Source organism: Oncorhynchus gorbuscha, linkage group LG05, assembly GCF_021184085.1.
Source record: "Oncorhynchus gorbuscha isolate QuinsamMale2020 ecotype Even-year linkage group LG05, OgorEven_v1.0, whole genome shotgun sequence".
NCBI lineage: Eukaryota > Metazoa > Chordata > Actinopteri > Salmoniformes > Salmonidae > Oncorhynchus > Oncorhynchus gorbuscha.
The window spans coordinates 60585154-60602008 of NC_060177.1; the positions used below are offsets into that span (position 1 = coordinate 60585154).

The 16855-nt window shown below is 47.1% G+C and overlaps 1 protein-coding gene across 1 annotated transcript in view; it reads right to left on the minus strand.

Annotated features, from left to right (window-relative positions):
• LOC124036232 (nuclear receptor corepressor 2-like) overlaps positions 1 to 16855 on the minus strand; it is a 132975-nt gene that overhangs the window by 27711 nt on the left and 88409 nt on the right. The window contains 9 exon segments of the mRNA XM_046350522.1: positions 4392 to 4454; positions 6251 to 6411; positions 7980 to 8055; positions 8109 to 8166; positions 10605 to 10667; positions 10669 to 10704; positions 10843 to 10881; positions 10883 to 10898; positions 11613 to 11791. Of these exon segments, the coding sequence (XP_046206478.1) occupies positions 4392 to 4454; positions 6251 to 6411; positions 7980 to 8055; positions 8109 to 8166; positions 10605 to 10667; positions 10669 to 10704; positions 10843 to 10881; positions 10883 to 10898; positions 11613 to 11791 (691 nt within the window).

Consider the following 16855-nt stretch of genomic DNA (forward strand, 5'->3'; position numbering starts at 1 on the left):
CTCCAGTAAGCTAAGGTCAGCTCATTAACAGCAGACACTATAAGGAGCTTATACCTCCCACTCGTTTCCTGTGCCAGCCTGACAGCTTCTGGCACGAGGACAGACTCACTGACGGATGTTGCGCTCTGTTATCAGTGAACATGGACCCAACAACCTCCTGGGACGACAACGGACAGGGGTTTATAGGTTCCAAGATATTGCCTCGAAGCGGATGCAGTGGGACAACGATCTGACAACAACCACACGATAAGACAAGCCTTTAGGAAACACCCAGCCTGCAGCTCATATCCATCTTTAACTAAACTTTACCTCAGATTAGATATCGTACCTAAACCACAAGTGTATCAAATACAGATTACAGTACCCTCCAGGAACACAAGGAACAATAACACTTCATGGAATAGAAAGTAGAAAGAGGTGAGAGCATGTTACCCACGAAGTTACTGCTTCCATGAGATTACCCATATACACACAAACACGGCCTCAGTCCAAGTCTTGCCTGTCATATTCCCTCTCAGGGTCTTTGTGCATGGACAATCCGTCAAGAGTTAGAAAATACAAACGGTGTACTTCATTTGAAATATTCATTACAGGCATGGAAGGCAAAGCAGGAGAGATGCGAGAGAGGGAGAGAGAGAAAGGGACAGAGCCGGTCGGCCGGGCTTGTTCCAAGAGAGAGGAACACGTGATTAACATCTATTAAGCTTTTACAGCCTTCTCCTTTTACAGCCCAGAGCATACAAGTCCAGCCAGACACCCTGCTACGTGTCACACCACACACTTTGCTCTACCTAGTGAACCTGAAGCAATGACACTGCAATTCTTCACTGAAAGTCAAGGGTCACTTTGTTACGACTCCATCTCACAGATCCGGTCCATTCAGTTTAACCAGAGCACAGGAACAATCCCAAGCAGCTCTAGATCCATTAGGGTCCCGGCTGGTGGACAACACATAAGAGGAAGCAGTATCCCAATAATGAAGCTGCTGCTCAACTACAGCAGGTGGTAAACTCCCTCAACCAATCATGACCATTCATTTCCATAAGCTCCTCCCGCCTACGGCCCAATCAACACCTAGCTGGGCCGGGGAGTGAGTGTCCCCATTCTCACGTGCCTGTCACTCCAGCCGTCCCTTGTGTCCCTGGTCTGTATCACGCTATCGGCCGTCTGATCTCCGTGACGGCAGGCAGGCAGGCTGGAGCTTCCCGGTGATTCCACTCCGGAGGGGCAGAGAAAGAAAACGGCAAGGCTCCAGCTCAGTCTCCACACCCCTCCTCCTGCTGGCCTGATACTGGAGCCGGTGTCAGGTTGACATACTCCGCTCCTCGCCTCTCCCTCGCTTTTTCGTTGATCGCCCTTTGTCCCCCCCCACACGCTCTTTCTCTGTCAGGGCTAGTCCATTGCTCTCAGCCGTGTCTTTCCCCAATGGCTGCCGTCTGGGAGGACTTTCCGAGGAAAGTGGGACTGTGGGGCGGTGCTACGTGCTCAGCCTCTCTCTCTCTCCTCATCTGATCTCTCCTCTATCTCTCCCCGTTTACCCCTCTCACCCTCCCACTCACTCACTCGGCTAGCAGGCAGAGCTGCACACACAGACATCCACATAAACACACAAACGCATGCACTGGTACACATTCACTCGGCTTCTCTCTCACTCACTAACACATACACACAGAGCTAGTCCGAGGGTAAACAGCGAAGAGAGAAAGGCTGTGCGCGAGAGAGAGCAGGGGAGTTGAGCTAGAGCAACTAGGGGGGTTTGAGCTAGGACAATGGAGGAAAGAGAGAGAGAGTTGATGTTGATACCATGAGAAAGCATAAAGGGTTTCACATTTTTACTGACTGACCTGCTTTTCATCTTGAATGTGACCCCTCTCCAGTCTAGAACAACACCGAGAGAGGGAGAGAGCGGAAGTAATAACAAAAAAAAGACGCTTCTTCCACAGCTACGGCCAATTAGGGCCTTTGCCATCTCCGCCCATCTCAGCATACACTGACTGGGTGCCCAGAGGAGAGGAGAAAGAGGGGGAGAGAGAGAAAGAGAGAAAGAAAGAGAGAAGAGAGAGAAAGAAAGATGGAAAAACGAGAGAATGAAAGAGTGAAAGAATGAGATGGGAGAGAGGGGAGAGAATGCTGTAGACTGATCCAGCCCAGAGCACAGCAGAACACAGAGAGAGTAGAACAGAGCAGAGAGCCAGCTCTACCTGCTGCTCCTATAAATGGACCTGTACAGTACTGTACACTACAGCAGGCGGTGGGAGGGAGGGAGACGATTACCCAGCTGCCTGGCTGCCTCACTGTGCCCAAGCAAAGCCCGCCAGATTAGAGCACTTACATAAACACTAGCCAAGGAGCACACACACACACACACACACACACACACACACACACACACACACACACACACACACACACACACACACACACACACACACACACACACACACACACACACACACACACACACACACACACACACACACACACACACACACACACACAGGTCTTATCGCTCAACACTCCTGTTCTCCATAAGCCTACCTTAACTACACACACACACACACACACACACACACACACACAAAGCACACAGAGAAGAAAGACACGAGACGGAGGCTTTCAAAAGCTCTGCCATCCCTTGTTAAAGATGCCAGGCTTTATGACCAGAGAAGACCGTGGTAATCCATCAGAGTGCGGCCATGGCGAAATGTTGATCGCCTGACAGGCGCTATAAATGCCTTTATCTTTTTAGCAAGACGGGATAAACACATTAGCATGAGGAGGTGTAAGCCTCTTTAATACATATACAGGTCAAGCTCATGGAAGTGGTGTGTGTATCTTGACAACCGGGCTGGCGGACTACTCAGGCCAGGGTTAGGGGAGCGGGGCTGGGGGTGGGTGGGCTACTGGGCTAGCCTACATATGAGGAGCAATGGAGGGGGAAGCCCTTTTGGCAGGCATGGGTATCACTCATGGTTAGGGTTAGAGAGAGGGGAGGTAAAATATCCCCGCCCCTCTCAGATGGGGGCCCTGTAGTTGTGGTTATATAATCTCTTCATAGAAGCCCAGCTCCCACCGGGCTGCAGGACTAATCCCCTGGGATGGAGAGGTCCACTAATCCCACTGCGAGAGAATGGAGTTGAAGACATTAACCAGGATTACTACGCAGGGCCATGTTCCAAGGGCCAGCGCCAGTCATCACAACAGTCTGCAGCAGGAGAAATAACACCCAGTAAGACCGACAGACAGACAGACCGACAGACCGACAGACAGACAGACAGACAGACAGACAGACGTAACAGACTTCTGCCTTCAGTAGTACATTCATGGTGTCCGAGGAACTTCTTGATTAAAATCCGGATTACACAACAGATAGGCTACTGTTTTGCTAGATTAGAAGACAGGTACTAGTCATTAACAGAACTGAAAATCATTGAGAATCTTTGACACTTCATCTAAACATGGCCACAAAACAAGAACTAAGGCTCACGGAGAAACCACATGCCGTCAGATATACAAACGGTACCGGAGGTCACAAGCAATCATTTTCACACCAAAACATGAAATAGACAAGAGCACTCATTTATCTTCTTATCGCTCCAATATAGTAACAAGTACAGTGACTGATCATAGCATTTCAAGCAACAATCTCAAAAACGCATTAACACAAGCACAGTGAAAATATTCACCAGACATATACAAAGTTACTAATAGGCTTAAAATACTCTGAGAAAATCCCAAACATTTGAAAAATTGGAAAGATCAACAAATCCTGTGTAATACACCAGACGGAAATCCCTCTCCAGAATGGGGTTACTGGAAGAAACAGAAAGGTCAGTCAATCATTGACTGAGCTGTAGACTGAGCTGAGCAGGCAACACAACGCCAACCGCGCTACAGCAAACAGACAGGCAAAACCCACGGCCGTCTTTGGTCTGCAGGACCCACAGTGGGGGAAACCCCCCCCAGACAAGGCCCGGTTGTATCTTCAGTCAGACAATCAGTCCATTATAAATAGAGCTAGCCTCCTCCTGCAGCTGAAGCTGTTTTGGCTAAGGACCCGAGGGTGGGACTTTTACAGCAAGCTTCATACACGGCCCTGAGTCAGACAGCGGAGCAGCAGAGAGGAGCCCTACACAGCGGAGCAGCAGAGTGGAGCCCTACACAGCGCTGCAGACAGACAGGACCCAGCAGCACGTGGCTGCAGCCTATGTCACAGGAAGTCACAGGCACATGCACTTGTCACCACTTTCAAAAAAACAAAAAACACACACAAAAACACCACCAAGCCTACGGGTGGTTTTGTCTTTGACGAGGTACATTTTCTTTTGAATGAATGGTGCTGCCGGGTTCTATCACACGCAGAGGTAATGTTTTTCTTGGTTGATTTGTACCTTTTTTGGCAGTTTCCATCTCCTCTTCAGTCCAGCGAGAGCTCTCATTCATCTCCAGATTGGCTGAAAGGGAAAAAACAGAAGCCCCAGGTTAGAGCGCAGAGTGGGCATGAGGGGGAGGGGGAGGATCCAACAGACAGACAGACAGAGAGAGAGACAGAGAGAGACAGAGAGAGAGAGAGAGAGAGAGAGAAAATAAAGCGAAGAGAGAAAATCTATGGGGGCAGGGTTGCCTTTGCTCCTTGCTGGTGCAGCACGGTACAGCCGGTCAACAGGGGCTGTTTGTTTAAGAGGTAGGAAGCAGGAAGCCCAGGAGAAAGTCAGTTAATGATTATAGACATAAGAGGCTGTTCTCTCTGTCTACAGTAGAGGCCAGCCTTACCCTGGCAGAGTGGAAGAGACTGGAAAGAAAATGAGAAAGAGCGGAGAACAGAGAAGAGCTGCAGTTCCAGTGCTGTTGTGTCCTCTCAGTGAGGCTGTGAAGGGCACAGTAACTGCAGGCGAGGTGGGGAAGGGGAACAAGCCCAGTCACAGTGAGGAAATGAGTGACCCGACCTGCTGATCAGAACAGAGCCCCTCTGGCTGGCTCAGACCACCTGGGGATTCCCTGGGACTAACCCACAGCAGAAGCAACAACCAACTAAAGTGCTGAAACATCAAAACTCGGATGGCCTGCAGCTACAGTGTGTGTGCGTGTGTGTGTGTAGTGTGTGCTAACTGCCGAGGGAATAAAAACTGAGGCAGGAGTATTGCTGACTTACTGGGTATTTTGTCATGAAGTATTATTCTACCACCCATTATCAACCTTAGGAATGTCTGGATCCAGATCATTATGTAATGAGCCAGAGAGCAGGCAGAATTTCTTTACACAAGGATCCATTTACTGGCATCGTATCTCGTTTAAGCAAGAAATAATCTTAAAATGGCAGCTTCTAACAAACTAACCAGAAGAGTAAGCACAGCCAGCAAAGTAATTGGTCGACCACATGCACAGTCGGTTCCACAAGGCAACCAAAAGGAAGGCACTGGCTGTTGTTGGCGACCACTACCACCTTCTACACCCTCAGCTCGAGAGGCTTCCCTCTGGCCGAGGCTTCCCTCTGGCCGGCGCTTCAGAATGCCCATGGCGAAGGCTATTCAAGCATTCGGTAGCTCCTTGTGGACTACTGCAATGTAAATTGTACTGGTATATGTATTCATCTATCCAGTGAAGTTGGGGCAGCAGTCAGTTGTGAACGTTTAATAGCCTATGTTGTATGTTCTATGTTCTCAGTGTATGCAGCATGGTGGAGTGACTGATTTAAACGCGTGTGACGTGAGAATGTATTCCTATGTGATCCTTTTAATGTGAGGCGATGCAAAATAAAAAATGTCCATCCTGGATGGACAATAAAGTTGTATTATATTCTATTCCTGGCCACGGTCTGTGTGTTTAGAAGAGTTTGGAGAAAGAGCCACAGTGCACCCTTGTGGTGTGGGATATGACAAGGGGGGGGCACACAGCAATGAGAGCAGACTGAACTGACTGACAGAATGTATGATGACTGTTCTAGCGCCAGCAGGTATCAAACCATCCACACTCTGTGTGATTATATGCTCAGTTTCAATTCAAAATCAGGTGGACCTACTAAACAGACATATATTTCATTCAAACACCTCCGAATCAGGCCAAAAACACAGCCATGAAATGTTTCTCAGAGAAATCCTGTCTCTTTTTGGTTTATGAGGTGTGTAGCTACCATCAACACAGTGCTGAAAGGCTTCTCAGGTGAAAACAGCAGCGTGTGTTAAATACCATGAACACTCCGTAAAAAGACATCAGGCAGCAGTGTAGACGATAGTAGTAGAGCGAGACGTACCGAGTTCGCTGCTGAGCGGTGGAGTGGCGGTCTCCTCCACCTCGCTGGTCATGGAGCGGGTGACGCGGCCCTTGCGCCGGCCCTGGCTGTTGGCCGTGCGTCGACCCTTGAAAGCCACCGTGGGCTCTTTGTCCTCCCCGTCCTCGCCGGAGGTGTCGTCCCTGCAGGGGGAAGAGTGTCAGTCAGTCAGTCACACCACCTTCATCACCCTCTTCCTCACTGCCTGGCCTGCACAGCACATGTGTACTGTTGAGTTTGTTAACTTAAAACCTGATAAAAAGTGCAGAGGTTTGTCTGGGTAAAAAAAATGTGCGCACACACACACACACACACACACACACACACACACACACACACACACACACACACACACACACACACACACACACACACACACACACACACACACACACACACACACACACACACACACACAAATGACTCGAGGCTCAGGAGAGCGTCGTTTTAAGTTTTGCAAGCAAGGCAATATATCCTGTCCGCGTCATGACAGGCCAGTGATTTTGTAGCCAGTGTTCTTCAATTCATCTTCCCCTTGTCCTGCATCATTTATCTTCTAGAGGCGACCTGCTCTGCTGCCTGGCCCACTAAATATAGAAGTGCCAGCTGTGCCAACCAGGGTGTTGTGGGAGTCAGGGACTCCTCAGCCCAGGTACTGGAAGCACTGCAGATGCTTAATCATGATCAACAACACTCAGTCAGGGAGGGAAACACCTGTTCAATGTTCTTTCAATCAGTAGCACCGAACAACAACCTATCCAACCGTGACTCCATTCAGAGAGCTGGGGGGCTTAGCTACGCTAGAGGATTGGACATGATTATAGAATTCCATCCTTCAATGTTCTTCCCTGTGAAATATGTGAGTCAACGTGAGGACAACACACGGCAGTGAGTGAGCTCTCCATCTGTTCCGCGTCTCTGCTCACACAGATTGCAGTGTTCAGAGGCATCCACTGATTCCCCCATCCTCCTCTCCTTTACGCTGGCACCGTGCCCGGGAAGATGCCAGGGCAGGGTCACGCACGGCACACTCCAAGCTCAGGAGACGAGCTGGATTATTGTAGCAACAGACAGTACGGTAATGGTGTTTCAGCCATGCCACTAACCCCCATCGGAAAAAGAAAGAAAATCAGGAAGGAATGTTACAAATGTGACTTTTAGTGGCCTCTTGGGAGTGAGAGAAGAAAAACAGGAAAACAGCAGTTTTGTAAAGGGGGAAAATACAGATTTTTCACTGGATGGAAATTCTGGCTGAAGGTAGAGGAGTAACTAGTCAGGGGTGAAAAAAGCTCCATCTGATGATTACCTTTCCAGATCTAGTCAGGGCAGATCTAACTTCCACTCCATTTCCAATGAACTGACCTGGACCAATTCAGACGTGATTTAGTGCAGGGGTGTGAACTGAATATACTTTAAAATGACTAAAACCACATCTAAACAGTAGAGAAATGATAATGGCCCTACATTTATACAGTTTGACTGTGTCCAGCTCGCTAATAGTCACCGAAATGAAAGATAGACAGTCAGGGAGCATCGAAAATGTTCTAAACGATGGACGGAGAACTATTTTCTGCTAATTTCGACAGCAAGTAAATATAAAACATTTTCTGCGTGGCCCTTCAGACCTCGTTGAAGACAGGATGCGGCCCCCAGGGAAAAATACGTTTGACACCCCTAAATTTAGAGAGAGACCGAATGCAAGCAGACTCACTTCATTACATCCTCCTTGTCTTCCCCCTCAGTTTTCTCCTCATCCTTCTCTCCCTCCTTCTCTTTCTCCTTCTCCTTCTCCTTCTCCCTCTCCTCTCCTTCTCCTTCTCCTCCTTTTCCTTCTCCTTCTCCTTCTCCTCCTGGCTGCTGCGGTTCACCTGCAGTTGTTGTTGCTGCTGCTGGCCATGCTGTTGGGGTGGAATACAAGGCAACACACTTGTCACAAACATGATCCCTGGTGACTTGCAAATATGTAAGCACATGTAACACATGTATAAGAACCTATATAGAAACACACAAACAGATACATGAACCATGTAGTAGTGTTGAGGTCATTCTGCCATGCATGCCAGTACATACACCACAAAAACAGCCCATATGCCTTCATCTGGCGCCCAGCACCACTTCCTCTTCCACTTCCTGTCTGGGCTCAGGGTGAGGGTTCATATCATGAAAGAAATGCTGCAGACTGCCAAAGTCTGGCAACTAACACTGGTATAACTGGTGGTAACTACACTTATTCATGCATTGGAAAGCACAGTTCCCGAAGTGTATGGGAGGTGTGCTGTGTGTTAATGGGTTAATGAAAGCACTAAGTAAATGAATTTCTAGCTGAAGCCTATTCAATCCCTCTCATGTCTACTCTAATAACAGAGGCATTACATCCAGCTCTGGACAAGGAAACACAAAAAGACAGAGAGCAGGCTACATCAACATGGACCATTCTCACAGAGACAGCATAACTCCATTTGAACCATGTCACCAGATGTAATGTTTCCTCTCTCAAAGATGAACGCAACGCAAAAAACAACAAATAAAAAGCCATAACTCAATAACAGCACTGAGTGACCCACTAGTGGATGAACATGGTCAGAGTTGTCTTCCTCTTAGGACCTGGAGACTATAAACAGCAGCCTAATCATCTCCATAGACTATCACAATCTCCATTTGTTCTCTCTTAGCTCGGTGTCATGCACCTAAAACAGATCGAAAAAAACCAAAAACACAGCCATTTACAGGAGTCTTAAATGAGTCAGACTCAGGCAGCCTGCTATCTATGGTCTGCTTTGCTTTACAACAGACTCAATAAGGCTGGACATTCATTCGCTTTTGTGTTGTTATTGGTACGTATTGTCGTGTGCTCCCTCCTCTCTTGTGCTCACTAACGTTACCCTGTGGAGACGATTCTCTGCTCCCCCCCCCTCCTCCTCTCTCCTTCTACAAATCTCTCACTCGCTGACTCCCTTCTGTACCTCTCCCCTCTCACACGCTCCTGTGTCTCCCTTTCTCTCCCTGTGTTATTAGCGTTAGGAGCCCGTGGTGTTTGTGCACTGAGCTGAGCGTTGGCTAGCTAGGTAATAATCTGAGGTGTCTCTGGGAGAGTTTAGGAAGAGACACTGCCAACCGGCTGACGCCCACAGGAAAGGTCACTGGCTAATTACTGGACCATTTCATTAGCGCCCACCACACTGCAACGATGCTGGAGTTTAACTGCCTAACACCTGGTCTGGGCCTAAGTGATAACTGGGAGATCATTAGCAATGAAAACGACCTGTTAAATAAAAGTCACGTGGATAGACACATTAGTGCTGACACGAAGGGCGGGGGCACAACGGTCACATTCAAGTTCCAGTTGTATTAGTCGTCTGTACGGGATCCACATGGTATACATCGTCCAACTAAAGGCTTACTTGCAGGTTCCTTCTCGACAATGCAACAATAAGAAATAATAAAAGATCAAGTAAAGTAAATGGCTCAGTAGAACAGAATAAACATTTTAGCATAAGTATAATACAGGAAGGCACAATTTATAGTCCAACATTTACACTTGTATTGGGGAATATGGGGATAGGGGGCAAGTGTATAAACTGATTAGTATAATAAGAGTCTGGTAGCAGCAGTTGTGATGTGTGTGTGTAGCATGAATGTATGTGTGTGTATGACTGTGTGTGTGTAGCATGAATGTGTGTGTGTGTGTATGTCTGTGTGTGTAGCATGAATGTGTGTGTCTGTGTGGGTGTAGCATGAATGCATGTGTGTGTGTGTGTCTGTGTGTGTAGCATGAATGTGTGTCTGTGTGTGTGTAGCATGCGTAATTGCTAAGGTGCACAGTGGGCCAACATGATTGGTGTGCTGCTTGCATGACGACCTATCCTCTACTGATCCCACTACACAGAGTCCCACGGCTGTTTTACTTCTCCATGCAAATGGTACTCAACCCAGTCTTCGCATCAATGTGTCGGAGGAAACACTGTTCAACTGACGACCGTGAGCCTGCTGGCACCCGGCCTGCCACAAGGAGTCGCTAGAGCGCAATGAGCCAAGTAAAGCCCCCCTGGCCAAACCCTCCCCTAACCAGGACAACATTCGGCCAATTGTGCGCCGCCCTATGGGACTCACAGTCACGACCGGTTGGGACACAGACTGGGATTGAACCCGGGTCTGTAGTGACGTCTCACTCCATGCAGAATGGAGTGAGGCGTTGCCACCGTCGACCGCAGCGCCACCTTCGACCGCAGTGCCACTCGGGAGGCCCCATAATCCAGTGTACAACTGACAACAGTCTTTCACCTTGAGAATGCCTGAAGTGGTTTGATTAGGTTCCGTAAGGTTCTAGGTACAGTACCTGGCTCCTGCCACGGCGCCGATAGTTCCTGCGCACAATGTTCTTGTAGTTCTCGTTCTTTTTTGGTCAGGTAGTAGAAGAGGACGCTCTCTGCCACCGTCTGAAACAAAACAACATTACTAGGACCTCATCTCCCAAGCAGGGTGACAATACAAGACTACTCAGGTGTCAGAACTTGGGGTCTACCATTGTGCATGGAGTGAGTGGGGGGGGGGGGGGGGGGTCTTCCCAAACGTACCTTTCTCTCCAGGAAAGAAGCAATCAGGCCAAAGTTTTTTTGGGTGCTGGATGAACCTGTGAGCACAAAGCAGACAGATACATTCTCAACACTTTCTATCAAATGAATTATCTACAGGCACTCTTCCTTGTGATATGCAGGTAAATTGTGGAGAATGACGTATGTGTAGTTTGCCTGATGGGAGAAGACGCTCCCATCAGCGATGACTTCAGTCACACATCCATCTCTCCAGATATATTTCACTCTCTATTATTCATCTATAGCATGCTCTCATCCACACTAACCTCCAGCTCCTTCACCATACTACTATCAGTGTATCCTACCTGACATGACTTTATATCCCAATAGGAAAACATAGCCACTACTGAGCATTGCTTACATCTCTCCCAGCTCTCTCTTACTGAGTGTTGAGGCTGAGAGGGTAAGACACTTCACTGTGCAGTCTGCAGCAGCAGGCATCACATCCACATCTCTCTCTCTCTGCATCGGGGCAGCATTCACAGTCTCTGATCTCCGTCTGTGGTTTACGTTTGTCTGGTTGATATATCCTCTCATTTCTCACAAAGAGGGAAGATTCACTTCCTCAAAAACTCCCGGACCTTTGGATAGGTCAAAGACATTTCTATTCCAAATCTCAGTCTGACCAAACCACCACGCATGCCACTTCTCACTGCTCTCAGAAACACAAAACAACACTTTGTCTACTCCTGCACAGCACACAGTTCTGCCATTCTATGAAGTGTATTTCTACACCGGAGTGAGTGACTTACTTCTCACGGAAGGTGGCCTTCTCCTGCTCGCTCCACATGTTCATGACCTGCCGGTCCTTGTACACCTTCATGGGGTCGTCCATCAGGCCGTTCATGTTGATGAACTTGATACGTTGCTGCTCTGCGTCAAATAGCATGGGTGGGATGACCGCCAGCTGACGCATTTGCTTCTCGGTGTTCTGACACAAACACGCACCCACACACACACACACACGTGTAAATACACACACACACACACACACACACAATCAGACAAACAGACAAAATGTCTTGGGGTGAGTAGGCTGTTAGTTTACACCAAAGCAGAGCTTTCCAAATACAGGAGGCTGAGATAAACACAGCACAGAGGCAACGTCGGTGACACAGGCACAACAGTCGTGTTGTGTTAAGTGTGTAAGAGGTCATGCGATTTAGAGGAAGTTTGAGGTCAGGGAGGAGGAGGGGAAGAGGGCGATGCTGCATGCCTAGGGTGAGCAGTCAGTGCTTATCCAGGCCTGGGCTAAGCTTACAGATAAATACTGCCTCTGTACTGTACTCAGTGTGATGACTAGCCCTGTTATTCACAAACCAGCTCTGCTTGTCCTGTGGAACACTCACAGCAGGGAACCTGTGGCTGACATCTCTCCCTCTTTCATCCTCAGCATGCCTTTCAGAGGGGATGGAGGAATGAGGGTGACTGGGGTAGAGAGGAAGTGACATCTCTAACCACTGTGCAGAGTTCAAACTCATCGGTTGTGCAAGTGGCAGAGCTAGAGTCTCTTTACTCTGTGTGTGTGTGTACATCTACACAGTCTTCAGAAAGTATTCATACCCCTTGACTTAATCCACATTTTGTTGTGTTACAGCCTGAATTCAGAATTCTTCTGACTCATCTACACACATTACCCTATAATGATAAAGCGAAAACATGTTTTTTTGAAAATGAAATAGAGAAATATATCCCATGAGTATTTACACCCCTGAGTCAATACTTGTTAGTATCACCTTAGGCAAGGATTACAACCGAGTCTTTCTGGGTAAGTGTCTAAGAGCTTTGCCCATCTGGATTGTATATTTGGCCTTGTGTTTTAGGTTATTGTACTGCTAAAAGGTGAATGTCTCCCAGTGACTGAACCAGGTTTTCTTTTCTAGGATTTTGCCTATGCTTAGCTCTATTCCATTTATTTGTATCCTAAAAAAACTCCCCAGTCTTGCTGATGGCAAGAATCTACATAACATGATGCAGCCACCACCATGCTTGAAATGATGAAGAGTGGTACTCAGTGATGTGTTGGATTTGTCTCAAACATAACGATTTGGATTCAGGACAAAGTTAACTTCTTTGCCACATTTTTTGCAGCTTTACTTTAGTGTCTAAGTGCAAACAGGATGCATGTTTTGAAATATGTTTTATTCTGTAAAGGCTTCCGGCATTTATGTTAGTATTGTGGAGTAACTAAAATGTTGTTGATCCATCCTCAGGTTTTTCCTATCACAGCCATTGAACTCTAACTGTTTTAAAGTCCCAGTTGGCCCCACGGTAAAATCCTTTAGCGGTTTCCATCCTCCCCGGCAACTGAGTTCGGAAGGACGCCTGTGACTCTGTAGTGACTGGATGTATTGATACACCATCTAAAGCAAAATGAATAACTTCACCATTCTCAAAGGGATAAGACATTTTAGCAATTTGTTTAAAAATACAAAATAAAAATCGAAAAATACATTATCCCACTGACATTATGGGATAGTGTCTAGGCCAGCGTCACAAAAATCTCAATTTAATCAACTTTAAATTTGGGCTGTAACAACAAAATGTGTAAAAAGTCAAGGGGTGTGAATACTTTCTGAAGGAACTGTATCTGTCTGGATCACACATCAAAATCAAGTTCAATTGTATTAGTCACATGCGCCGAATACAACAGTAGACTGTAGACCTTACAGTGAAACGCTTACTTACAAGCCCCTAAGCAACAATGCAGTTTTTAAAAAATTAATAAGAATAAGAAATAAAAGGAACAAGTAATTAAAGAGCAGCAGTAAAATAACAATAGCGAGACTATATACTGTACAGGAGGTACCGGTACAGAGTCAATGTGCAGGGGAACTGGTTAGTCGAGGTAATTGAGGTAATATGTACATGTAGGTAGTTATTAAGGTGACTACACGTAGATGATAACAGAGAATAGCAGCAGCATAGAAGGCTGGGGGCAATGCAATTATACTGGGTAGATATTTGATTAGGTGTTCATGAGTCTTGTGGTTTGGGGGTAGAAGCTGTTTAGAAGCGTCTTGGACCTAGACTTGGCGCTCCGGTACCGCCTGCCGTCCTACAGCAGAGAAAACAGTCTATGACTAGGGTGGCTGGAGTCTGACAATTTTTAGGGCATTCCTCTGACACTGCCTAGTATAGAGGTCCTAGATGGCAAGTGATGTACTGGGCCATACGCACTACCATCTGTAGTGCCTTGCGGTCGGAGGACGTGCAGATGCCATACCAGGTAGTGATGCACCCAGTCAGGATGCTCTCGATGGTGCAGCTGTTGAACCTTTTGAGGATCTGGGGACCCATGCCAAATCTTTTCAGTCTCTTGAGGGAGAATATGTTTTGTCATGCCCTCTTCACGACTGTCTTGGTGTGCTTGGACCATGCTAGTTTGTTGGTGATGTGGACACCAAGGAACTTGAAGCTCTCAACCTGCTCCACTACAGCCCCGTCGATGAGAATGGGGGTATGGTCAGTCCTCTTTTTCCTGTAGTCCACAATCCACTCCTTTGTCTTGATCACGTTGAGGGAGAGGTTGTTGTCCTGGCACCACGTGGTCAGGTGTCTGACCTCCTCCTTATAGGCTGTCTCGTCATTGTTAGTGATCAGGCCTACCATTGTTGTGTCATCGGGCAAACAATGATGGTGTTGGAGTCGTGCCTGGCCGTGCAGTCATGAGTGAACAGGGAGTACAGGAGGGGACTGAGCACGCACCCCTGAGGGGTCCCTGTGTTGAGGATCAGCATGGCAGATGTGTTGTTGCCTACCCTTACCACTACTCCTCAATGCCATCAGAAGAATCCCGGAACATATTCCAGACTGTGTTAGCAAAACAGCCCTGTAGCTTAGCATCTGCTTCATCTGACCACTTTTTTATTGACCGATTTTAAATTTAGCTTGTAAGCAGGAATCAGGAGGATAGAGGTATGGTCAGATTTGCCAAATGGAGGGTGAGGGCGAGCTTTACACGCATCTCTGTGTGTGGAGTAAAGGTGGTCTAGAGTTTTTCACCCCTGGTTGCACATTTAACATGCTGATAGAAATTTGGTAGAACGGATGTAGGTTTCCCTGCATTAAAGTCCCCAGACACTAGGAGCGCGGCCTTTGGATGAACGTTTTCCTGTTTGCTTATGGCGCTATACAGCTCATTGAGTGAGGTCTTATTGCCAGCATAGGTCTGTGGTGGTATGTAGACAGCTGCGAAAAATACAGATGAAAACTCTAGGTAGATAGTGTGGTCTACAGCTTATCATGAGATACTCAGGTACCTCAGATGAGCAAAACCTCGAGACTTCCTTAGATATCGTGCACCAGCTGTTGTTTACAAATATCCAGTCCACCCCCATTGTCTTACCAGACGCCGATGTTCTATCCTGCCGATACAGCGTATAACCAGCCAGTTGAATGTTGATCATAACATTGTTCATCCACAACGCCGTGAAGCATAAGATATTACAGTTGTTACTGTTCCGTTGGTAGTTTAATCTTCCTCTTAGGTAGCCAATTTAATTTTCAAATGATTGCATGTTAGCTAGTAGAGCGGAAGGCAGTGGGGGTTTATTCGATCGCCTTCATCGCCTTCACGTCGGGCTAGACGTGGGGGGGGTGTAGATTCTGCCAGTTCGTGGCGAGTAATCGCTGTTCTGATGTTCAGAAGTTATTTTCGGTCATAAGAGACAGAGGCAGCAACATTATGCACAGATTAAGTTACAAAATGTTAAAAAGTTAAACGACGCATCAAAGAATAAAATAAAAAATACATTCGGGCAGGAGCATGTAAAACGTCAGCCATCTTCTCCGGGCCATGATACTAAAAAAGCCACATCACATGCTTCCTGAAATGGTTGTAAGTGTTACGCAGCTACAGTAACTGTGTCATTCAGCCTCACGTGACAAAGAAATTGGTGATTGAGAGGGTCAAGCAACAGGCATGACAAGAACACTGTATATTCATGAGTAAGAGAAAGGGCACTAAAAGAGGGAGAGATATGGGGATTGACAGGTCCAGAAGAGAGACAATGGAGGGAGAGGAAAAAGGAGGGAGGTGAAGTAGTGTAAGAGCTTTTGTCTATGGTCCTTGAGAACTATGACAAAATCATTGGTGTTGGGCGATTTTAATATTCATGTTGACAAAGAGACCGACTCCAAGACCATTGAATTAATGAATCTTTTGAGCTCTATGGACTTTATCCAACATGATACTGGGCCTACCCATAACCGCAGCCATACTCTGGACCTGGTTTCAAGACAAGAGGCTTTCTATTGACATATCCTCTATAGTTGAAATTGCTTTATCTGATCACCACTGTGGATTTTTCATTACCTTGTTGCCCATAGCACAGGGTAATGCTGAACACATTATTAAGAAACACCATCTTACCTCTGAAGTTGCTACAGATTTTATTGTGTCTGAACAATACTCCATCACCTATCCTGACTTCCTCGTGACGATTGAGTTGATAACTTTAGTAGCAAATTCAGGGCAACCATTGATGCCATAGCTCCAGTGAAGTTGAAAAAGGCCACATCCAAATGTAGAGGCCCTTGGATGAGTGAGGAAACTATCGTCAACCATTTTGAAAAGAAGATCGACGACATCCGATCCTCGTTTGCTAAGTCAAACAACACCGCTGGTTCTGCTCACACTGCCCTACCCTGTGCTCTGACCTCTTTCTCCCCTCTCTCTCCAGATGAAATCTCGCGTCTTGTGACGGCCGGCCGCCCAACAACCTGCCCGCTCGACCCTATCCCCTCCTCTCTTCTCCAGACCATTTCCGGAGACCTTCTCCCTTACCTCACCTCGCTCATCAACTTATCCCTGACCGCTGGCTACGTCCCTTCCGTCTTCAAGAGAGCGAGAGTTGCACCCCTTCTGAAAAAACCTACACTCGATCCCTCCGATGTCAACAACTACAGACCAGTATCCCTTCTTTCTTTTCTCTCCAAAACTCTTGAACGTGCCGTCCTTGGTCAGCTCTCCCGCTATCTCTCTCAGAATGAC